This window comes from Battus philenor, unplaced genomic scaffold (assembly GCF_028537555.1).
Source record: "Battus philenor isolate CCGP_79_NKW_IND1 unplaced genomic scaffold, ilBatPhil1.0.hap1 SCAF_21, whole genome shotgun sequence".
Lineage (NCBI taxonomy): Eukaryota > Metazoa > Arthropoda > Insecta > Lepidoptera > Papilionidae > Battus > Battus philenor.
Genome location: NW_027181684.1, coordinates 1,339,954 through 1,365,468, shown reverse-complemented (window position 1 = coordinate 1,365,468; position 25,515 = coordinate 1,339,954). Strand labels below are relative to the sequence as shown.

Below are 25,515 nucleotides of genomic sequence, written 5' to 3'. Positions count from 1 at the left end.
GTAAAATGTGGTTAAGTAAATAATTTATTTTATCATACATTTAAAGATATTGTTATTTCAAACTTAGAATTATATAAAAAATTATTTATAATTAATTATAAATCATTTTGAATAAATTTAATTTGATTGCAGTTTTCGCGGGATTTTCTAACATTGATGATGTTTTCCGGTCATGCGTCGTTATCTAAATCGCAATATCCTCCCCTCCGCACTCCGCCCCGACGTTTGCGGAGCGAGTGCGCCTTTCGACGTCGTTTTAGCAAAAATTCAAAGAAATGGCTGCGAGATTAATCAGGAAAATCGTAAGTTCGTAGTTCAGTGCTAAAGAATTTTTATTAACACTTAAACTGCATGTTGCCTCTAATTACCTGTAATCGTGCTTAATTTCTTCTCGCTATCCAAAAATAGATACTATTGTAGTTATGTCGCGGAATTACATAAATGCGCTTTTGAAGCCTTTTCGTGAGAGTAACATTGTTGGAGCTTTGCTGAAACTATTCGAGACGAGTCCGAATACAGCAGTCAAAAGGGTTGGGATCGCGAGAAATGAGGTTTACATACATTTTTTTTGTAATTTTTCCTCATATTAGGGTGAGGTTTAAGGTTAGAGGTGAACTTTTTTTGGTTTTGGTTCAGGCTCCGACGGCCAAGAGTGGTGTGGCGCAGTACAGTAGTGGCGTTCGGAAGGTGACACTGATACCCGGACATGGCATCGGCCCTGAGATCACGGTTGCTGTCCAGAAGATATTCGAAGCCGCTAAAGTTCCCATTGAATGGGACGAGGTTGATGTGACAGCTGTTAGGGTAAGTACCACGGATCATTGTCTCCTCTTCATCCATTGTCTCCTCTCCTTATTAATATTACTCATCCATTGCAGACTGACGTAATTAAATTTTTAATTCAAATTTGTTTTCCGTAAATTTTTACGAATACCGTATTAAAATTTAGTAAAAATTTACACACGTTTAAACTTATCATTGTAACGCGTGTTTAACTTAATATTAAAAGAACAATAAATTAAATTAAATATCGTATTTAAAATACTTATCTATATACGTAAACATTTTCAATTATTCCTTATATATTTCGAAAAGGTTTTATCTCTGTTCATTACACATTAACATATTGTAAGTAGTTTTTTAGTGTAGAAATTAACATAAAGGAATAAATTTTAGTAAAGTATTATATATGAGGTGTGTGCAAAAGAATAATAAATCTAATTGTCAATAAATTATATACTTTTATATGATGGAGGTACATTAAAAATATGTACCTACATTACTAGACCTTTAAAGTTATATTTCATTGGGTGACTATATATTGATGTTGGATAGAGAAAGGTTTATATGTAAAAATTAAATTCAAACATGGATGTAATAAAAATTGTAGCAATAAATGTTCATGGTGTTTTAGCTTATATTAAACTAGGTAAAACCTTTCAGGGTCCAGATGGAAAATTTGGTATACCACAAAAGGCGATAGACTCTGTAAATGCAAACAAGATTGGTTTAAAGGGGCCCCTGATGACCCCCGTTGGAAAAGGGTACCGCTCCTTGAACTTGGCACTGAGAAAGGAGTTTGATCTTTATGCCAATGTGAGGCCATGCAAAAGCTTGGATGGGTATGTATTATGTAATATTTTTTAATTCTTTGCTTTTGGCTGCAATAATACATAATTGTCCTTTAAAAATAACTTTTTTATTTTTTTTTTCTAGTGTTTCTGTCTTTCTTATGCTTATAAACTGCTTCATATATTTCTTTTTATACTTATTAGAGATATTTTATTTAGTATAATTTAAATACATTTTCATGTTATTCAAAGTGTGACATATAATTCGTAAATATACTTTTATGTAATAGATAAATAGAAAAGACAAAGTATTACTATATAGTTGTATTAATACTACTAATTAATATACAGTTGTATTTCAATAAAAAAATAATGTTAATGTAATATATTTCTGAACAATCTATTTATTGATTAACACATTCTGTGCTACTGCAATTTTTTAAGATTTTCCATTCAGACCGTGTGGGTTTATATGACCTACATTTTAAAGATTTAAAGTCATTTAAGACATATGCTTTACATTTTCAATAGAACAAAACTATAATTAGTGTGATAAAAGTCATAAATTTTAATATGCATTACGTATGCGCCGCATATGTGGTGTGAAGTTATCTATATTCAATGCTACAATTAATTTAAGAATCCTTTGTTTTTCAATGAGAACTGCAAATAGCCTGAACGGAAAGTGCAGCATGGGTCGTATACACTCCACATGCCATGGAATGTGTTTAATGAACTATTTAATTTTTGGGTCGATAAATACTAAACAATACAGCTGTTGACATGCCAAGTTTCTTCAATATTTTATTTTTATAAGAACCTTAGGTAAAATATTAGGAAATATAAATATTGTAGGTATTCTCAACTTACGGCATTTCCAGGGGAGCCAAGGATTAATTTCTATATATATACATATATGTATATATATATATATGTATATATATATATATATGTATATATATATACACACATATATAGGTTTTCTACTTCATATTTCCCATGGTGGCCAACCCAATATAAACCACTATGGGGTTAGATTATTAGGTAAGATCTCCATAGGTTTTCAATACCTATTGGAAGCAACCAGCATCCATTGTTACTCCACCTTTTGGGTGGATATCGTATGCTTGTTACCATCTGTAGTCTCCACTCCAAGACCTAAGTAGTTATTCAAGGATCTGCTGAGATTTTTCAAGGAATTGGGTTGGTTGAGTAAGGCTCACCCCAATGCAACATGAGAACTGTGCCTGCAGAAACTTAGCAAGTTATTTTGCCACGTTCAACTTGCCAATCTGTTAGGCTAAGTTGGTTACTTATGTTTGTCTACGGATTTCCTCATGTCTGTTTAGATGGTGTAAAGATGTCTTAGGCATAGTCTTTTTTTTAGCATGTTGAGGTACTTGCAAATAAGGACCAAATTACAGTGTATATGGTATTCCAATTTGTTCAAGAACTTTTAGTAGTTGATTAGGTTGTAACAACTCTATATTAGTGGAAAGAACAGGATATCTATGACTAAATAGGTCATATTTATGTGTCAATACATTTTTATTTATAATTATTTATTTCTTATCTATTTTGACTAACACTAAACATTTCATGGTAATTCCCCTACTTCAAGGTTATTTAATTATAACACGTGATAAAGATAATAAAGTTAGATATAAGATTTTTGTTATTGAAGCTTTGTTTTATGATTTATTGATTTTTATTTATCTGGTGACAGTCACAGACGGGATTGAAAATATAATCTGTTTTTATCTAGACAGTGGTTGATATATAACCAAATTTTATTCTTTATTTAAAATCTCATGATTTCTGCTGTAAGGCTACATCTCCTTCATCAAGGAGATGTAGCCTTACAGCAGAGGACTGTGACTTGACATGGGAAGTCATGGGTTTGAATCACGTGATACCACACTGCAATTGTCAACCCGCCTACAAAGTGTGTCAATTATAGTGTATATGCGGGCTGGTTTCTGCAACCAAGCAGCTTAGAGTTCATTTCGCACCGGTATTAGCCTTACTCAAGCCAACCCAACTCCGAGATAGATCCCAGCAGACCCATGTTGCTGGTGATCTCAGGGAGGCATCTTGGTAATCCAAGATGGGAAGTCCTGTAGGATGCTACCATTCTACATAGAACTTCCAGGCATGCTCTGTAATATATATATATATCTAATATAAAATTTCCGTGTCACAATGTTAGTTACCGTACTCCTCCGAAATGGTTTGGCCGATTTTTAACAAATTTTATATGCGTATTCAGTAGGTCAGAGAATCGGCTTCTATCTATTTTTCTATAAGTGATAAGGGTGGTCCACCCAGAATTTTTTTTTATTTTTTAGACAATTTTGGTTTTTATTTTATTATGATATAATACACACAACCCTAAATTTTCACCCCTCTACGATCAGCCCTTATTTTTTATTTGTTAATAAAAACTATTTTTTTTTTGCAAAACAACGTTTGCGGGATCAGCTAGTATATACTTAGTCTGGCCATAAATACTGTTACTATTCAAAAAAAGAAAATATTACGTTTGAATTTGGAATCTGTCATTTTTATATGATTGCTTGATGTGTTTTCTTATTTTCGCGCCATTATATTGTTAAATATTTTGTTATATTAAAATGGAGTGGGGTGATAAAGAGAACCGAATCGCTGTGATTGCCTTACATAAAGTAGGTATGGAGAAAAGTGCAATTTTTAAAACCCTCCACCCGCTTGGTATTAGTCAAATGTTTGTTTACCGGGCTATTGATAGGTACAATGATACCTCCTCTGTTTGTGACAGAAAAAGATCTGGCCGTCCACGTACCGTTCGTGTGAAAAAGGTGATTAAAGCAGTTAGGGAAAGAATTCGAAGAAATCCTGTCCGTAAGCAAAAGATTTTATCTCGGGAGATGAAGATAGCTCCTAGAACCATGTCGCGTATATTAAAAGATGACTTAGGACTTGCAGCCTATAAGAGACGTACTGGTCACTTCTTAACTGATAATTTAAAGAAGAATAGGGTGGTAAAATCCAAACAACTACTTAAGCGGTACGCAAAGGGAGGTCACAAAAAAATTTTGTTTACGGATGAGAAAATTTTTACAATTGAGCAGTATTTTAATAAACAAAATGACCGTATTTATGCTGGAAGCTCTAAAGAAGCTTCGCAATTAGTAAACAGAGTACAACGTGGGCATTATCCCACTTCAGTGATGGTTTGGTGGGGTGTTAGCTATGAAGGGGTGACTGAGCCATATTTTTGTGAAAAAGGTATTAAAACGTCGGCACAAGTTTATCAAAATACCATTCTTGAGACGGTAGTTAAGCCTTTAACTAACACCATGTTCAATAACAAAGAATGGTGCTTTCAACAAGACTCGGCACCGGGTCATAGAGCTCGATCCACCCAATCTTGGTTGAAAACTAACGTTCCGGACTTTATCAGCACTGAAAACTGGCCGTCGTCAAGTCCTGACCTAAATCCATTGGATTATGATTTATGGTCAGTTTTAGAGAGTAAGGCTTGCTCTAAACGCCATGATAATTTGGAGTCCCTAAAACGATCCATTCGGTTGGCAGTGAAGAATTTTCCTCTAGAAAGAGTTCGTGCTGCTATTGATAACTGGCCTCAACGTTTAAAAGACTGTATTGCAGCCAATGGAGACCACTTCGAATAAACATTGTATATTTTTAATAGTTATATATTGATGTATTAAACTAACTCACTATGAAAGGAATAAATGTTACGTATAAAAAAAAAATCGTGCTTTTCTTTATAACAATATTTATGGCAAGACTAAGTAGTAGTAGTAATAGAAAAGGCGCTATTACTATTACTATTTTTTTTGTCCCTGTAGAGTTTGTACTGCCAGATGTCATTGGCCTATCGCGTTCCAATAGAAAGAATCAACAAAAATAAAATTGGCTTTATGCAGGGTGATTGGAAATATGTGTAACATCTTTAAAGTTTTCATGCCTATTATCGATCACCCTTGTATACCTTTGACATGTTAATATTACGTTCTATAAGGCTTTATATATCCTATGTGTGGGTAAATGCTTCCTGAAGTAATTTGACTAGAGATATGAGGTATTGGTTGATTTTGAAAAGGGTCAATAGAATAGTTTGGGCAACATGACTTAGACACAGGTGTAGGTAGAACAACATCCAATATGAACTATCACTTGTATCGCGCTATCACAAAATCCGACAAAAATTCGTATAATTCAAATATTTACAACATTTAATCTGCTTATCATATCTGCTTTATCTTTGGAAAGTCGAAAGAATTATATAATCTGTGTTCTGTATTGATATCGTTGAGTCATTTTTCAATGTTAATATATATAACTATATATATATACATATATATATATATTAATTGTACTGAAACTGATATATTAAGCAAAAGGCAGCCTTGTGATTAGGGACTGCTTAGTGAGAAGTAAGTAGTAGTAAGTAGAGGAGGGCTCTCTCCCCCATTCCCCCCAACTCCCCCTCCTCTCCCCCAAGCCCCCACTGGCCCTCTCTACCCCCTTTTTCCATCGCCACTCTTCTCTCTACCTCCTCTTCTCCCCCCTCTTTACCTGACCTCTCCCGCTCTGCCTGATCACTTCCCCCCTCTTTACCTGACCTCTCCCAATTATTGGGAAAAAAACCTCCAAAACTTCGACTCATATACTGATGATTCTATCGTACTCGCTTGATTTTGAGTCCGTGCGACTTTTGGCTATTCAAAAAACTCAAAATACACTGACACGACGAAGGAGATAAAAGTTGAATGGAAAATCTTGAAGGCCGTACCGGAAAAAGTCATTTTTGAGGACCTGAAAAAGCGTTGGCGAAAATGCGTTTTATCGGACTTGAATTACTTTAAAAGAATAAATAAATAATTCACCTTAGTTTTTTATCAGAGTATTATGAAGTTACCGGATGTAGCTGAGAATGACGGACATTAATTTTTTTAAATATCGAATAGCTTCCGTTAGCTTTGGCCTTCGTAAAACGAATCTCAAGAACATTGACATTGCTCCAATAGATACATATCTTATCGCACAGACAACACTAGACGCGAAGCACGTAACAGATAACATATAATTTATAGATAAAGAAATGTTTACATTGTTACGTTTTTTTAAAATCTATATTCAACATTTTTTGTCATCAATATTATTAATAATTATTTAAAAAAATAGTACATATAAATTTTTATATAATTTTAAATTGGTTTTACTACATTCACTCTTAAAATCTTTTACAGGACCCTATAAATATTGCACATCGACCTTTGGAAAGAGACAGTCGGCTAATTTCGGCTTCGTAGAGCATTATCTGAGCCACACTACCTATGTGACATTTTGTCAGTCGGATTTTGGTGTGACAGAGATAACGCTCTACGAAGCTGATATTAGCCGAGTGTCTCTTTCCAAATGTCGATGTGCAATATTTATCGCCGGGTACTGTATAACAATAACCAATCATCTGTATAAAAACTAAAACGTTATTTGTTTGACACAATTTGGTGAAAAGATCAGTAGAGTTTCTTTTTTAATTTCGAATTTCGATTTTTTTATGTTAACACGTTCCGTGCCACGGCAGTTTTTGAAGATTTTCCATTCAGGTCGCGTGATATAAAAAAGTCGTTCAAGACGTATGCCTGAATTCTTTAGCCAGCTTGAGAGTCTACGACAGTGTTTCCGAACGTGGAACCCACGTCCCACAGTGGGGCAATTCGAAAGTGGACTCGACAAGAGTGTAGCCCTTTCCTTACTGCAGTCCGTTTCGTCGAAGTGACGCTACTGTAGATTCCAGTCTTTTGCCATTAGCATACAACGCACATTCCACTTGGATTTATTTCTGCTGATTTATAAATTGAAAGTAATATATCTTTCGGTCAACCTTAATAGAATATTATTGATATCTTTTATATTTTAAATTTTAGTTTCCAAATACATACTGTATTTTGAAAATGTTTTTGAATAAAGGCACATTCAATATAATTGTACCCATACGAGTAATCAATTCAATAACAATGCAATATAAGGAACGGCAAATGGATGCCATCTAAATGCGGCGCTGGTACTCACAGCTTGTCCAGTGAAAGCCGGCTAAATCCAGAGCTGGTAACGAAAGTGTTGCCTTTCCACTCCAAGGTTGTTATGTAGCATCGATAAAATTTAATTGAATTATAGTATCTTGAGATTCTAGAATGTTTCATTCATTCGTGATTCATACATTTTAGTAACAAAAATCTTTCCTGTTTTAAAGTTTTCCGCAAAAAGAAGTATTACACCATGTCGAGTATCACTCGACAGTGGAGCTTGTGGAACAAAATCAGTGTCGAGTGACACTCAACATTGGAGTGGAAAGGGTTAAACATATGATCCATCATACATCCATTTAAAACTTTTACACATAAAACCAGTCATCCTGTATAACATAAACACGTCCAAAGCTAGATATGATTGTTTACTTGCGCAGTACAAACTGAAATTGTCCGGATTGCACCGGACAGTGTCGACGTGCGTAATTGACATAGTTTACATGAAGATGGTCGTAAATGTAATTTATTGTGTGAATTAATAATTATTGTAAGTGAGTGCTGATATAAATTATCTTGTTTATCTGTACTTATGATAATTTTGATTGATGACAAATTATAATTATATACGGGATGATTAGTTATTGGTTGTTGTTTTTCGAGTTATAAGATTAAGATCTCACGATCAGTGATACAAAGTGACTATTTGGTGAGTTATTTGGACAGTGATTTCTTGAGCGATTTGGAAGCGAATTTTGGTCTAAACGAAAGTATACTTTGTGTTGAAGCGGTGTGGCCATCTGATTTGTGAATAAAAGACTCCTTGTGAACCAGTGGTGTTTCATTTCGAGTCAGAATCTACAGTACGTAACAATACCAAAATATATCTGTAATTTAAACTGTGATCTAAGAGCGAAGATGGAAGGAAGACGATGGAAGGCAGATGATATAAAAGAGATGGAAAGATAGATAACGTTAAATGGAATCAGGCGTTATTTTGCCGAAGTCCATCCTTAGTAAGAAAAGGACCAATATTTAGCCACTTCCTCACATGCTGTGGTAGTCGTGCAACAAAGTGCACCGCCCGCCAGCCCGCTGATAAATGCGCATGCGGCAAACAATGCGAATTACACAACTACCACCGCTAAATCACTCAACACGTGTTTCACCCATCCGCGGGGCATCTTCAAGAGTTATGTTACACCGATTAGTGCCAAACACAGAGTCTGACATTTATCAGCGGGCTAGCGGGCGGTGCATTTTGTTGCACGACTACCACTGCATGTGCGGAAGTGGCTAAATATTGGTCATTTTCTTAGATAGATAATGTGAAGATTGAAATAGAAGAACAAAGAGAAATAGAATTTTTAACTGAAAAAAAAATATTTACCCGAATACATATTTGCTTCACACATGGCAGGCGAAACGAAAGGTTCCAAAAACCAATAAAAAATATCTAGCATTGGGAGTAGTTGTAAAATTTCGAATTTTTTATATTTATTAAATCTATTCTACAGACATTAGCTTTTCCGTGCCTTCGTTTTTACAATTACATTTGATATTGTATTTTTTGTTGCTCACGTTTTTGCATGTTACAGTGCTTACTAAATCTCTCAATCTATTTTAACGACGCCCTTACAATGTTCAGTTTTTAAAAATACGATTATTGCGGACACTTGTTCATACCCACTCCATATTGCTATCCTCAGGTTGTGCGCCAGTATTCACATCGATGAACCTTGCTATCGCATATTCAATCTCATTCATTTGACCCTTTCCACTCCAATGTTGAGTGTCACTCGACACTGATTTTGTTCCACAAGCTCCACTGTCGAGTGATACTCGACATGGTGTAATACATCTTTTTGCGGAAAATTTTAAAACAGGAAAGATTTTTGTTACTAAAATGTTTGAATCACGAATGAATGAAACATATTCTAGAATCGCAAGATACTATAATTCAATTAAATTTTATCGATGCTACATAACAGCCTTGGAGTGGAAAGGGTTGATACACGCACACTAATGAAATTTTTTATTTCATGTCCGTCCAGTTTCTATGTCACCCTATTCTCTGCTTTCCTCAGCAGTAATAAGAATAGTAAGATCTTGTTTGATTGACAGCATCAAGACCCTATACGACAACGTGGACGTGGTGACGATCAGGGAGAACACGGAGGGCGAGTACTCTGGCATCGAGCACGAGATAGTGGACGGCGTGGTGCAGTCCATCAAGCTGATCACCGAGGAGGCCAGCAAGAGGGTCGCCGAGTTCGCCTTCCAGTTCGCGAGGGACAACAAGAGGAAGAAGGTCACCGCTGTTCACAAGGCCAACATTATGTGAGCATCAACTCTTATATCTTCTTACATCTAGAATACAATTGCTAATCCTCGTTTCTCTACTGGGAGAATCAAATGTTCCATGATGGTTTCGGATTTGACAACCAGAAGTTCATCCTTAGCGACATTATTATCATCGACAGCGCTTAAAGCAAAGCATTCCTTGTGCCGCCCAGGTACATACCATGATCTTAACTATGACAAGGACCAATATATAGCCACTTCCGCACATGCAGCAGTAGTGGTGTTATAAAGTGCACCGCCCGCCAGCCCGCTGATAAATGCAGAGTGTGACAAACACAGAGTGAACTAAGTGCCAAACATAAAGTGAATACTCTGTGTTTGGCACTAATCGGTGTAACATAACTCCTGAAGATGCCCCGTGGAGGGGTAAAACAGGCGTTGAGTGATTTAACGGTGGCAGTTGTGTAATTCGCATTGTTTGCCGCATAGGCATTTGTCAGCGGGCTGGCGGGCGGTGCACTTTGTTGCACGACTACCACTGCATGTGCGGAAGTGGCTAAATATTGGTCCTTTCTCCTTTAAGCAAGACTAGACGCCGGGTCATAAAGCTCAATCATGCATGCATGTGCGGAAGTAGTTATATATTGGTCCTTTTCTTACTTAGGATGTACATCCGCAAAATAACGCCTGACTCCATTAAATACTTAACTATGACGTCAGTATATCTAGTGGGGACTTACAGACGCCGCGTCAACTCGATCCAACCCTCCTACCAAGCGTGGTGATTATGGTATATCCCACCATGTTTGGGGGAGGCTTTTGGGCCTAAATCAATATATATATATATATATATATATATATATATATAGATATATTGCCTTAGTAATAAATGCCAAAATGAATGTTAAATTGTATCATGTGATATATAATTCCTCTCAAAATAGAATATATACGTGCATATATATAAAATTTTATATGTTTTGTACTTTGTCTGTCTGGTGTCGTAAATTGTAAGGAAACACTATCATGTTCATAGCTCTAATCAACCGGTGTCATATTTCGCTTCGTTGAGTTGTATTTTTTTTCAGAAGCTCTAGAAGTTTCTATGTCTTAACAGAGAGCGGATTGCCTCTGGAAATATCTGATATGATCTGGAATTTTTTTTCTGTTGGTAGTTTGGTAGAAATGTATAACTTAGGGGATTTCCCTATATCGGATACATTTTGAAAGTGATTTACAAGAAAAGAGCTAGAAATTTCTGGACTATTGTTCCTTTATGATACAAGACTTAAACATCCATAGCCACTTGTTATATTCCGAACTATCTTATCATCATATCACTCGGTAGTAAGGGGGGAGGGGGAGCTAGCCACGCCGCGTCTACTGGCTCCTGGACAATGCGAATACATTTTGGAAGTGATCTATAGGAAGAGCCAGAAAAATCTGGACTATTATTTCTTTCTAGAGCTGTTATAATAGACTTTGAACTCCATAGCCACTTGTCAGTTCAGAACTGTCTTATCATCATATCACCCGGTAGTGAGGGGAGGAGGGGGATTTAGCCACGCCCCGTCTACTGGCTCCTGGACAATGTGAATACATTTTGGAAGTGATCTACAGGAAAAGAGCTAGAAATTTCTGTACTATTGTTCCTTTCCAGAGCTGTGATAATAGACATGGACCTCCGCAGCCACTTGTCAGTTCAGAACTGTCTTATCATCATATCACCCGGTAGTGAGAGGGGGAGGGGGAGTTAGCCACGCCGTGTCTACTGGCTCCTGGACAAAGCGAATACATTTTGGAAGTGATCTACAGGAAAAGAGCTAGAAATTTCTGGACTATTGTTCCTTTCCAGAGCTGTGATAATAGACTTGGAACTCCATAGCTACTTGTCAATTCCGAGTTTTCTTATCATCATATCACCCGGTAGTGAGGGAGGAGGGGGAGTTAGCCACGCCGCGTCTACTGGCTCCTGGACAAAGCGAATACATTTTGGAAGTGATCTACAGGAAAAGAGCTAGAAATTTCTGTACTATTGTTCCTTTCCAGAGCTGTGATAATAGACATGGACCTCCGCAGCCACTTGTCAGTTCAGAACTGTCTTATCATCATATCACCCGGTAGTGAGAGGGGGAGGGGGAGTTAGCCACGCCGTGTCTACTGGCTCCTGGACAAAGCGAATACATTTTGGAAGTGATCTACAGGAAAAGAGCTAGAAATTTCTGGACTATTGTTCCTTTCCAGAGCTGTGATAATAGACTTGGAACTCCATAGCTACTTGTCAATTCCGAGTTTTCTTATCATCATATCACCCGGTAGTGAGGGAGGAGGGGGAGTTAGCCACGCCGCGTCTACTGGCTCCTGGACAAAGCGAATACATTTTGGAAGTGATCTACAGGAAAAGAGCTAGAAATTTCTGGACTATTGTTCCTTTCCAGAGCTGTGATAATAGACTTGGAACTCCATAGCTACTTGTCAATTCCGAGTTTTCTTATCATCATATCACCCGGTAGTGAGGGAGGAGGGGGAGTTAGCCACGCCGCGTCTACTGGCTCCTGGACAAAGCGAATACATTTTGGAAGTGATCTACAGGAAAAGAGCTAGAAATTTCTGGACTATTGTTCCTTTCCAGAGCTGTGATAATAGACTTGGAACTCCATAGCTACTTGTCAATTCCGAGTTTTCTTATCATCATATCACCCGGTAGTGAGGGAGGAGGGGGAGTTAGCCACGCCGCGTCTACTGGCTCCTGGACAATGCGAATACATTTCGGAAGTGATCTACAGGAAAAGAGCTAGAAATTTCTAGACTATTATTTCTTTCCAGAGCTGTGATAATAGATTTGGACCTCCACAGCCACTTGTCAGTTCCGAACTGTCTTATCATCATATCACCCGGTAGTGATGGGGGGGGGGGGGGGGGGGAGTTAGCCACGCCGCGTCTACTGGCTCCTGGACAATGCGAATACATTTTGGAAGTGATCTACATGAAAAGAGCTAGAAATTTTTAGACTATTGTTTCTTTCCAGAGCTGTAATAATAGACTGAGAACTCCACAGCCACTTGTCAGTTCCGAACTGTCTTATCATCATATCACCCGGTAGTGAGGGGGGGAGGGGGAGTTAGCCACGCCGCGTCTACTGGCTCCTGGACAATGCGAATACATTTTGGAAGTGATCTACAGGAAAAGAGCTAGAAAAATCTAGACTGTTGTTCCTTTCCAGAGCTGCGATACAAGACTGACATCCATAGCCACTTGTCAATTCAGAACTGTCTTATCATCATATCACCCGGTAGTGAGGGGGGGAGGGGGAGTTAGCCACGCCGTCTACTGGCTCCTGGACAATGTGAATACATTTTGGAAGTGATCTACAGGAAAAGAGCTAGAAATTTCTGGACTATTGTTCCTTTTCAGAGCTGTGATAATAGACTTTGGACTCCAGGCACTTGTCAATTCCGAATTTTCTTATCATCATATCACCCGATAGTGGGGGGGAGGGAAAGTTAGCCACGCCGCGTCTACTGGCTCCTGGACAAAGCGAATACATTTCGGAAGTGATCTACAGGAAAAAAGCTAGAAAAATCTAGATTTATTTCTTTCCAGAGCTGTGATAATAGACTTGGGACTCCGGGCACTTGTCAATTCCGAATTTTCTTATCATCATATCACCCGGTAGTAAGGGGGGGAGGGGGAGTTAGCCATGCCGCGTCTGCTGGCTCCTGGACAAACGAAGTGCCCCCTATTAATGTGTGTTATTTTGCAGGCGTATGTCAGACGGTCTGTTCTTGCGCTGTTGCCGTGACCTGGCGACGAAGTACCCCGACATCAAGTTCGAGGAGCGATACCTGGATACGGTCTGCCTGAACATGGTCCAGGACCCGTCTAAGTTCGATGTACTGGTGAGTGTAGCATAAACTAAATTTCAAATGTCATTAAGCTGGCAAGCAACCTGAGGATGTCAATATGGAGTAGGGATGAGGGAGTGGTCGCGCGAAACGTTATCTTGAAACCTGGACATTGTTATGGCTTCGTTGGCAAAGTTATATTATGTTTGTTTTTTAAATGTTTACTTTGTTCAATTTTCTTTTTAAAAAGTAGTATTTTCGTGACCCTGGAACCTATCTTCGAACTTTACATGGTTAGCTATAGAAAATCTTAATTCACTTTGCGGCGTTTCAATTTGCGTCGTGTTTTTTTGGAACGTAACCACGACGCAAAGTGAGGTATTGGTGTACAGCGCCGGCATCGCAAGAAGTAACTTTCTATGTTGGCGAACTATCAATTTTTAGTTATTTTTTTATAATTGTTTTAATGCGCCTGCACTATGAGAAAGGTTCCACAACATTACAAAATACAGCACTGATAGAGAAAATTCCATTCGCAGATATATTTTTGATATCTTATTATTTTATTTTAATTACCTTAAAACAAATGAACAACAAAAAAGAAAGTTGACTTAGGACACTGGCAGTCGAAGAAACTATTTTTTAAATCAACCGTGTGGCGCCACTGTCGTTCTAGATTTAAATTATTTTATTATTCCATTTGCTTTCTAATAACTAAACGCAATGTTTAACTTTTATTCAAGGTTATGCCGAACTTATACGGCGACATCATGTCGGATATGTGTTCCGGATTGGTGGGTGGACTGGGTCTGACGCCTTCTGGCAACATTGGCAAGAACGGAGCACTCTTCGAGTCTGTAAGTCTTTTACATGCTTTGATGAATAAGTCCAGATGCGTTGTCTCGTAGAACCATTACGGGTTCATGAATCCTTTTCGGTCATATTATCCATTTAGGATTATTTAATCTTATCTATAAGGTATACAACTTAAAGCTGTGAAGGTTCCAATCGCATTCTGGTTCAAGAACTCATAATAAAACCAAAAATTTAGGTAGTTTGTATTGTAATATGTAACATATGTAATATAATTATATAGAATTATCATACTATGTAAAAGATATCTGTCTCTAGCGGGGTATATGTTCCATAAATATGACGTTGTAGGATATATGTTACTAGGTGACAAAATAAAAAAGTACTTAAAAAAGCACGTTACTCAAAGTAAAGAACATTTTCAAATCTTAAACAATGGTTCAAAGAATCTTATAATTTTTTCTATTTTCTTAACAGTTTTTAAAAGCTGCTTTCATTCAGACTGAGACACATCAGTCCGACTCTAAGACTTCAATATTTAATGGAATCAGTCGTTACCTTGCGGAAGTCCATCCTAAGTAAGAAAAGGACCAATATTTAGCCACTTCCGCGCATGCAGTGGTAGTCGTGCAACAAATTTCTTATCTAAGACTTTATTCGACAGATGGATGAATGTTCATATACAATCGCCAGTCACATTATCAGTGCTTGTTGAAGGCTTTTCTTCAATTGGCTGCAAATTTAACAATTTAACATTACTTTTTTATTAGTTTGATGGCATATACAAAGGATATTGGTTTGGATACATACTGAAATCCTTTTATTATAGATATGTAGTTATTATATCTGCGAATAGTGAAAAATGTAAATGAATGAAGTGCGAATAAGGAGCTTTTAGTGTAACCAAATTTAAATTACAATTGTTCAAGCGAATAGACAATAAGTCCAGTTTTTCTCTAAAAATATCTATGTGGTGATATACAATAGTCGACAAGGCAGGGTTGGTGATCTCAGTGTGGTATTATGGTATCCAGAGGATATACCCAACATCATCTGGAAATTTGTCTGCGACAAGGGGAGATTCTATGTAATTAATACACAAAGCGTTAAATATATAAAATTGTATCAGGAGTTGAAATACTTACCTACAATCTCAAGTCTTAGTTCTCCACAGCTGATATGAACAATACAAAATATTAGTATAGGAAATATAAAAAAAATGGATATATATGTCTTTAGCAATAATTTCAAATAAATTTACTATGTGTGTAAATGTTTTAAATGATGAATTATTTTGGTGTATTTACAATGAAAAGTGTAAAGTGATATATATAAAGGCACTGAAAGAATGTAAGTCTATTACGAAGATATTAAGCCTGCAACTAACTGGTGTGGTACGAAATTCAAATTAATCGCATGGTTGTCATCATGTTGGTCATGGTAACACAACTGTAATGGAAGTGTAGCCTATTGTTTCAAAAAAGAAGTAAATTAGTTTTTTTTTTTAAATAAATAGAAGCAATTTCAAAAAAATAAAATCGATTTTATTTTGTTATAAAATCTTTTTAAACAAGTATTTAAAAAACGGATGCTACTCTTTTATTGCCAGAAAAATTAATGACATGCACTAATCAATGTTGCCATGAATTCATAAACTAAAGCACAAATCAGTGTCGCCATAAATTCATGTAATTTTCTATTTGGGCGTGGTCATATGACTCCTATGTAGTCATACCGCTCCATAGGGAACCCTGGAGATTTTCATGTGTTCAGAGACAAATAGGGTTGTTACATGAAAAATATACATTTCAGTATGAATTATTAAAAATTAAATTTTATTTTTATTCATAGGTACAGTACCCGGCAATAAATATTGCACATCGATTTTTGGAATGAGACAATTGGTGCTAAAGGTCGATGTGCAATATCTATCGCCGAGTACTGTATTAGCCAGACATAATTATAAATTGACTCAAACCAGTTTCTGTGAGGTATTTTTTAAGTGTCGGTAATTCATAAAAGATTGGGAATCTATTTATTATCTGTTAAATGTTGAAAATATATTCATTACATCTGTCGTCTACATTTTAGGATTTAAAAAAATATATTCAACCCATTACAAAATATGTGTGTTGAAGTTAGATATATGAACACGTATATGACAGCACACCTAATACTTAAGATGCCGGTTAGTTAATTATGATCAGTGTTTGGTTTTCGCTAATTTTATGGTGGAATAATAATATATAATTATTTACGCCAGTAATTTATTTCGATTTCCCAGAAGCTGACATAGGTTATATAAATTTAAATCGGAACAATTATTTTTATTGTTCAAAGAATCGCATGTGGCTTGCGAGCCGCAGTTTATACAGCCCTGACATATAACATAATGTTTACTACATATATAAATTAAATATTATTTACTTTCCGTCCATGCAGACTTTAAACTGAAGTTATTCGCCTGTCGCATATAAAAATGAACTAACGTAATATATTTCAAAATCACTGTATACAGGATGATTGAAAATAGATGTAAAAGATTTTTACAAATGAGCTATACATACACGCCTAACTTTTACATCTATAACCTATCAAACTGTATATACACATAAGGCATGTTTGGATGTATTGTTTATAATTATACCATTACATATGTATGTGACATCTGAATGTGTTTGTGTCATGTCTTCCATTATGGTTTTACCATTGATCGGAATAGATGGAGTGATTCTATTTTTGCACCGTAGTCATGATGTGGTATTCTAGAATACAAAAAAACTTGATAGTAGTTGACAAAATTATTGAAAATTTGATGATAGTTGACAAAATTATTGAAGAGTTGATGGTAGTTGACAAAATTATTGAAAATTTGATGGTAGTTGACAATATTATCTAAAATTTGATGGTAGTTGACCAAAATATTGGAAATTTGATGTTAATTGACAATATTATCTAATATTTGATGGTAGTTGACCAAAATATTGAAAACTTGGTAGTAATTGACAACATTATCTAAAATTTGATGGTAGTTGACAGTTGGTAAAATTACTGAATATTTGAATGTATTTGGCAAAGTCATTAAAAATTTAAAGTTAGTTTACAAACATATTAATAATTTAAAGGTAAAGGTGAATCTATTAGAAACTTGAAAATGATTAATGTTATAATAACTATTGAATTTTTGAAGCTAATTTACAAAAATTTGAGGGTAGTTGAGGAATTTCAAAAATTCAAAAATTGTCGATATGACAAGAAAATTGGAGGTAGTCGATAAAACTTATAACTTTAAACAAATTCGATAGAAGTAATGTATTTGTCAAAATTTTCCAAAAACATATTGCATTATTTCATAGTGCTCATATATACATATATATATTGCAAGAATCACTATTATTCCGATCAATGGTTATTAATAACCAGTGTTACTAATTATTAGGTTCATTAAAGCCACTTGGTGCTGGTTTAACCACTAACAACGTTTTAAAGGTTCACGGAACAGCGCCATCTATCGCCGGCCAGGATAAAGCGAACCCCACAGCGCTGCTGCTCTCCGCTGTCATGATGCTCCGGCATCTCCAGCTCACCACGCACGCGGACAACATCGAGAGGGCCTGCTTCACCGTACTGAAGGAGGGACGTGTGCTCACGGAGGACCTGGGAGGATCAAGCACGTGTACCAATTACACTAATGAGATTATTAAGAATCTACATTGAAGAGTACTCGATTAAGTCACAGTGGAATTTTTTTTAATACTCTTTTATTTTACATGTCGGAACACTAATCATTACAAGGTATAGGACCTTCTTAACCCTTAATAGCCTGATTTACGAAAGTGATTTTTTTAATATTACTGTGTTTAGGGTCTAGATGAAGGGAAAAATAGATTTTTTTTTAATTTCGTTGGAAAGAATATTATACAACAGTAAAATTCGTACAGCCAACCTATAAAAAAAACTAATAGTAATGTGAACATTCGGTTTAAAAGATTGGTATCGAAATTGAAACTCTAGACTATTAAGGGTTAAAAGTAGTCACGTTGATCGGTTTTACGGATCCCGTTACATTGATCATCTCATCGGTCTACCTAGTGGTGGTCTACCCAACCTTCGTCTACCATCTCGTGATCGCCACTTGAGAACCTTCGATCCTGACGACCGATGGCTGCACGACTGATGTGCCACAGCCACTACACGAAGACCAATTCTTCTAGCTAAGTCAGTGATCTTGGTTGTTATGCAGATCTCGTCTCTAATTAGATCTTGAAGTTTCCATATATCGTTATCTTGTTTAAAAAAAACCAAAGGCTTTGGTAGATAGATATATGTATACTTACATATGTCTATTTGATGTGTGCACAGATTAAAAATTCATACAGATTATATGAGGCAGAAAGTTTCTTACGTCAAATACGTGATGGTATATAAAACATATGTTTATATTAAGGATTTATGTCATTTTAAATTTATCTATGTAAATTTGTGATATATTCCCGAACTGTCAATGTGTTGTATTGACTAATGTAATGTCACGTATATAGATGTCGTTTTCAAGTGGGAACTACAAGTTGGTAAACGCGGCGTGGGTACACTGGATTGTCGAAATAAACAATTTCTTTGCAAAACAATATGATCATAGTCATTTTAGCCGCAAAATGTCCACAGTTGGGCAAAGATCTCCACTATAGATTTCACGATTAGGGTTTTCAAGATCTTAGCAGTCGTCTGTCCTTTTATATGGCTTGTACTTAAATGTATAGATATATGAGACAAATTCCACAGTGGCCTAAAAGAAATACTTCAGTTATACTTCATATATTTAGGTGTTTTAACTATGCGAGAATATTATTTGAAAATGTTTCATCACCGAGGTTAGTTGCTTTCTTTCATCACCAATTAACTAGCTTATATTTCTTAGAGAAATCTAAGGAGCAAGGACGAGACATGCGTTCACCCCGGTGTCTATTCAAATACCGATGTTGCTACATAACAAAACTTAATTTTTTTAAATATTCATAATAGCGATTCCATGTATTAGTTATACTATCCCACGCTAGATGGCGCAACTGTAATAAGGCAAACCATCAAGAGATAGCGCTCGTTATTTGTCATATATTTTCAATAATTATGTAGAATATGTGTGTGTGTGTGTGTGTGTGTATATATATATATATATATATATATATATATATATATATATGCTACACTGTCTACATCTTAGAGGTGACCAAGACTATTTCTAGATAATAAATGTCCAATTGAAGATATACAAGAAAAAATATTTGTATAAAAACATTAAAAATAAGACACATTTTTTTTCCTTGAGTAAAACTTGAACTTTGAACGACTTCTCAGTGATTCTATTAGAGTACAAAATTTAGACTGGTTAGTTATATATAGGTTTTACAGAGATACGTTCCATGTTATATAACATATGTTCATATAATTGGATATCTGCATACTTCTCTCTGCACCGCTTTGAGTTGCCGGTAGAGAATGCTTATAAGGCATTAATTCCATCATTACAATATAAAAAAAAAGTAAGGAAATATCAAAGAGTAAGTTGCGGGTCGAAAGTTTACCTTTCCTGATATATATGTTGGCCATTTGTTATATACCTAAATATATGAAGTATAGTTATTTTATGAGTTATATGTTAGCTTTGGTACCTTGACCTACCAAAGAAGTACTACATTTATATAATTTACATTTAAATTCATTTATATATCAATATTATGTTGAAACATGAAAAAATATGTACAAAGTCAATTTAAAGTGATAAACAGAAATATTTATGAACATTCCATACTATGACAAAGGTGATCTTCGGAAATGCCTATTGAATCTTTCCAAGTATAATATTGTAGTTTTGATGATATTATTATAAATAAATAACCAATGAGATAATATTCCATGACTTCACCGTGCATCACCGAACAAACTCCTTAAACTGGTCGACTAGTTCTCCATTGCAGAAATCATGTTCACTCTTAACGGGCCTAAATTCTTCAATAACTTATTGAGAATCTGGCTATCATATATCCTCGGTATATGTCCACATTATGGATGAATATCCTATGCTATCCTCGCTGTTCTGAGGTCTTCATTCCAAAACTGTAATGCCCTGGCCATCTGCATTAGTTATTTCAAGATATAGTAGATAGACATGCCCAGAGTTGGGCTAGGTGGACATTCCAAGGTCCTTTGAGACTGGACCTCAATTTCAGTCACCCCGAGAGTTCTGCCTGGATTTCATTTGTTATTATCCCAGCCATAGGATGTTTACTCCTGGTTGTAACTCTCTCCAGAGATTTCCAAAAGGACCTATAATAGGTAACCAGCATCTACATCTTCAGAAAAAGTGAATTTATATAGAACAAATAATTTTATACAAATAAATGACACATTTGAAAGTTTGTTTGTATGAGTTTTTGCCTTGAAATGTTACCATAACTGCCTTTATTAATTTAATGTGTTAGTGTTACCATTTTATTGTAAGCGATTTAAATCAATTGACCTAGCGAATTTAGTTAAGGCAATAATATTAATTATTTATGCACTTTTTATTTTTAGTATTTGATTGTATTGTAGTGTACTGTCTGCAGCTTTTGTTGGCATTTTATTTTTTAATATTTATGTCTTAAAAATAAAAAAAAAGTATTAAAATATAAAACATGAGTGCATTTGTGATTTCTATTTAAGTGTGATCATTTAAAAATATAATTTAATGAGTATTTTTGTTCCTTATTTTGTGATTGTATTTACAGTAATTGTCTATGGACTCTAATCATGTTTTTTAATTTAGTCTATGATTTAAATACCTGTCTTTCAGCCATGTGTTAGGATAAATTGTAAAATGTTGCCTACATTAAGTATTACCAGATCTAATCTGAGAGTATTAAACCAATGTTTACAAGCGGAATGCTTTATTAATTAGAAATTGAGTTTTTAATTTAATTTTGACCACCCCCCTAGCATTGTTAAATAATTTCACGTGTTTGAGAAATAAAGACATTAAAATAAATGGTTGTAATGTTTTCATTTATTATTTACATGCTACATAGTTTTTTTTTTCATTTTTTACAGGCAAAGCATTTAACTTATGACTCGCCTGATGTTAAGCAATGATGGACATATATGATGCTTTATACTTTCTTAGGAGAAACCTATTCACACTTATATTGAAGTATCCTAAGTTATAGTTAGGTGGAAACAATTAAGCCGGAAGGTTGTTCCACTTGTCTGCTTGCATTATAAAAGAGCAAATTTCAACCATGTATTGTGAATTCTTTGGCCTTTTCTGATAAAAGAGAAGGAATGGATTATCTAATATATATAATTACCATGTCACAATGTTAGTTACCGTACTCCTCCGAAACGGCTTGACTGATTTTTACCAAATTTTATATGCGTATTCAGTAGGTCTGAGAATCGGCTACTATCTATTTTCCATACCCCTAAGTGATAAGGGTTGTTCACCCCAAATTTTTTGACGAATTTTTTTTATCATACAGTATACAAAAATACATACAACCCTAAATTTTCACCCCTCTACTATCAACCCTTATTTTTAATTTGTAAATTAAAAACATTATGTGTTTTTGCAAAACAACATTTGTGGGATTAGCTAGTTTAGTATAAATCTAATGCACACTCCAAAATGTAATCTATAGAATACCCATAAACCGGCAAGACCTGCTTCAAGCTTCGCTTAGCACTCACCAAAGCATTGTTACCAATCAGCTTCTTGGGTTGTCTCTGGAGTCCAAATCTTCGAGGTGGTACTTCCACCAATCTATTCCACAGATGACTACAATATTCTACACATGACTGAATTTGTGCTATCTATAGGCTTAAGAGCTGTCCTGGTGTAAAATACTCCTGAACCTTCCCCAGAATATACAGTAAGGTGTCTACACCTTGGTTTGAAAATTGCCCATGCTTTACGTTTATGAATAATTTATTCACACAAGCTATATAAACGAATTCAAAGAATGTTTTAATAGTTATCCATATCTTTGGAAATGTAAACACCAAGACTTAAGACAAAAATAAAAAATTGAAAGGCTACAATAACTTGACAGTTACAGTAACGAAAATTTTTGTTCTCATAATGTATTTCTTTTAAGAAATTTATATGTGATAAACTCTTGAAGTTAATCATTATCCAGATTTACATATTACGTCTTAATTTATTGTTTTTTCATAACGCAATATATTATTTTTTAAAAACCAATAAGTCCATAATCGCGAAATATAAAAGAAACAAAACTGCATTCTCAGATTTTAGAAATTTAATTATTTTTGAGAATGCAGTTTTGTTTCTTTTAAAATAAAAGAATGTTTCCTCCCTCCAGGTGGCGTTAAAAAATTCCACCTTGTATACACAATGATATTCCTTAATTCTGACTAATGGACAATAACTTTATTACGTTTTTAATAAATAATCACATTTCTATATTTTTTATGATTAAATTTTAAATAAATTTTACTTCACATTAAGGTATATGCATTACTGTTTGAGGTTATTTTTTGAAGTAGATAATTCTTTGAGAGTTAAATTAAAAAAAAACTTCTCTGGTTCCAGATAATTTTTATATATTTTTAGGCCCTTTTAAGTTTATATTAGATGGTAATTTTTAAACATCACTATTTTAAAATACTCTAGTGTTTATTAAAATACATGCTGTGAATTCATTCATTTGTTATTTCTGGTAGATTGCTGCCTTAAAACGAATATTTTTCATCTGTAGAACCGTTAAAATAGATAAATATTTAAATTTTACTTAATGTAAACTTATAATTTATAATTTCAGGTACACGGCACGGCCCCGGACATCGCGGGCAAGGACATGGCGAATCCAACAGCTCTCCTTCTTTCCGCCATTATGATGTTACGGCATCTACAGCTAAACGAGCACGCGGACCGTGTCCAAAACGCCTGCTACGAGGTCCTCCGTGAGGGCAAGTCCCTCACCGGCGACCTCGGCGGCACCGGAAAATGCAGCGAATACACAAACGCCATCATTTCAAAGCTTAAGTAGATTTACTTTGAAAATTCGTTTTTAATATTAAAATGTCATAATTGTCAGATTGACACTACTAAATCAAACTCGAATTTAGAATATTCTATTGTAGATTAAACTTAAACAATTTTCTTTTTAATTTATTGCGAGCATGGCTTGGATATAATATATAAAGGACCTAATGTCCCTAAAGAATGTGAAATACCAAAGTGTTGCTATAATAAATTAATCGCCATCAATATTTTTGATTATTTTAAATAATTGGATATATTTGCACGCTATTTTAATTTTTTAAATAAAATTAAGTAGTTCAAATCAATATAAATTATGTATTTGATAGTATATTTAAATGGATAATAAAAATTAACTATCCTTAAACAGAGGTGTTTTATTCATAATAGGTTTAAGGATTTGCATAATATAATCACTGTAGACAGTAAAGGCTTTATTTATTTATTTACACAGTAAAGGAAACCACCGAAAAAGATTTGACGAATGACATCTGTGGTATATATCAGCACCAAGCTTACTTAATTAAAAAAAGTATAGCTACCATACTTAAGTTTATATAATCGCCCTTATCCAGTTATTTGTCGTCTCTTTCCAATCCCGCCCTGATAACACACTAAGTAAAGAGCGAACAATTATTATACACCAATACCTCACTTTGCGTCGTGGTTACGTTCCAAAAAAACACGACGCAAATTAAACCGCCGCAAAGTGAATTAAGATTTTCTATAGCAAACCATGTAAAGAAAATATCATCGAAAATAGGTTCCAGGGTTACGAAAATACAACATTTTAAAAAGAAAATAGAACGAAGTAAACATTTAAAAAACAAAAATAATATAACTCTGCCAATAAATAAATTGGAAAAATGTATACCTTTTTGTAACCAGAAACAACACGTTAAAATTTAAATAAATTTATTATTCTCTTTGAAAAAAGCACGACACACTACGTAATTGAAACTGAACTCCAAAATTAGCAAAACAAAGTGAAAATAAAACTGTAGTAAAACTGCGTTGATTTTTAGTTGCGAAGGGAATCCCCGAATTTTGATGGCATGGTGCAATTAGAAACATAATGGTTGCCATCTTTTGGAAAAGAAAGAAAATTTCAAAAAAAAATATTAAACACTCGAACTCAAAACAACGCAACTTCGAAAATCTAACGACGCACAGTGAAAATTAGTACTAATTAAGCAGCGACGCAACTTTGAAAAAAAATGCAAAACGAAACGACGCAAAGCGAGGTATTGGTGTATTGTTAATGTTATTATGACAGAACCGCGTTCACAAACTTCGCTGTGGGAAACCTTCAAGACATTATTCTAACATATGTAATTCAGTCAATACTAGCATTCCGTATGGAACATAGGTATGTGGTTTAATGCACACAACACCTAGAGCTTTTTACTTCTCAACAAGGTTGATACCCTTACCTCCATACATGGTAAAATACAATTACATGGCACTCACTGCTAATAGTGTATTCATTTATATTTTAGAAGATTTACAATTTCTTTGTCTTCAATTAAATAATGACATGCAATAAGATACGAAGCATTTCGTTTCAAAATAAAAAGGCTAAATTTTTAGATATGTGCACAAATAAATTGATTCGCTGTTTTCAGTTCTCAAAAGCATTAAATGATCCAAGTCAAGGTATAAACGGATTAAATAAATTTATATGCTAGTGGTAATCTGAATATAATTTAAAGAAACTAGGTAAGAGTACATTGACGCGTAACAATAGACTGACCGTAACAAAAGCACATGTAGGACGCCTAGCGACACAAACTGTCAAATATAAAAAAAACATAAAAATATAAAATGGTTTTAAGCGGCCCAATCAGTCGCTAACAATCCAGGTGCCATCAATACAAAGCTAATTAAAATACGGCAAATGAAAATAA

At 34.9% G+C, this 25,515-nt stretch overlaps 1 protein-coding gene across 3 annotated transcripts; it reads left to right on the top strand.

Annotated features, from left to right (window-relative positions):
- The first annotated feature begins 211 nt into the window (after window positions 1–211).
- Window positions 212–23,947, top strand: Idh3a (isocitrate dehydrogenase [NAD] subunit alpha, mitochondrial). 3 transcript variants are annotated; one of them, XM_068766395.1, is made up of 7 exons: window positions 212–302; window positions 637–804; window positions 1,444–1,622; window positions 9,734–9,949; window positions 13,677–13,812; window positions 14,502–14,615; window positions 23,388–23,944. In XM_068766395.1, exons 1-7 carry the CDS (start codon window positions 276–278, stop codon window positions 23,613–23,615), a joined length of 1,068 nt encoding a protein of 355 aa, XP_068622496.1. In that variant the 5' UTR covers window positions 212–275; the 3' UTR covers window positions 23,616–23,944. The 3 variants fall into 3 exon arrangements, with proteins under 3 accessions (XP_068622496.1, XP_068622494.1, XP_068622493.1); XM_068766393.1 differs by lacking the exons at window positions 212–302; window positions 23,388–23,944 and adding exons at window positions 363–551; window positions 18,061–18,402; XM_068766392.1 differs by lacking the exon at window positions 212–302 and adding an exon at window positions 378–551 and having other exon boundaries at window positions 23,388–23,947.
- Window positions 23,948–25,515: the final 1,568 nt, after the last annotated feature.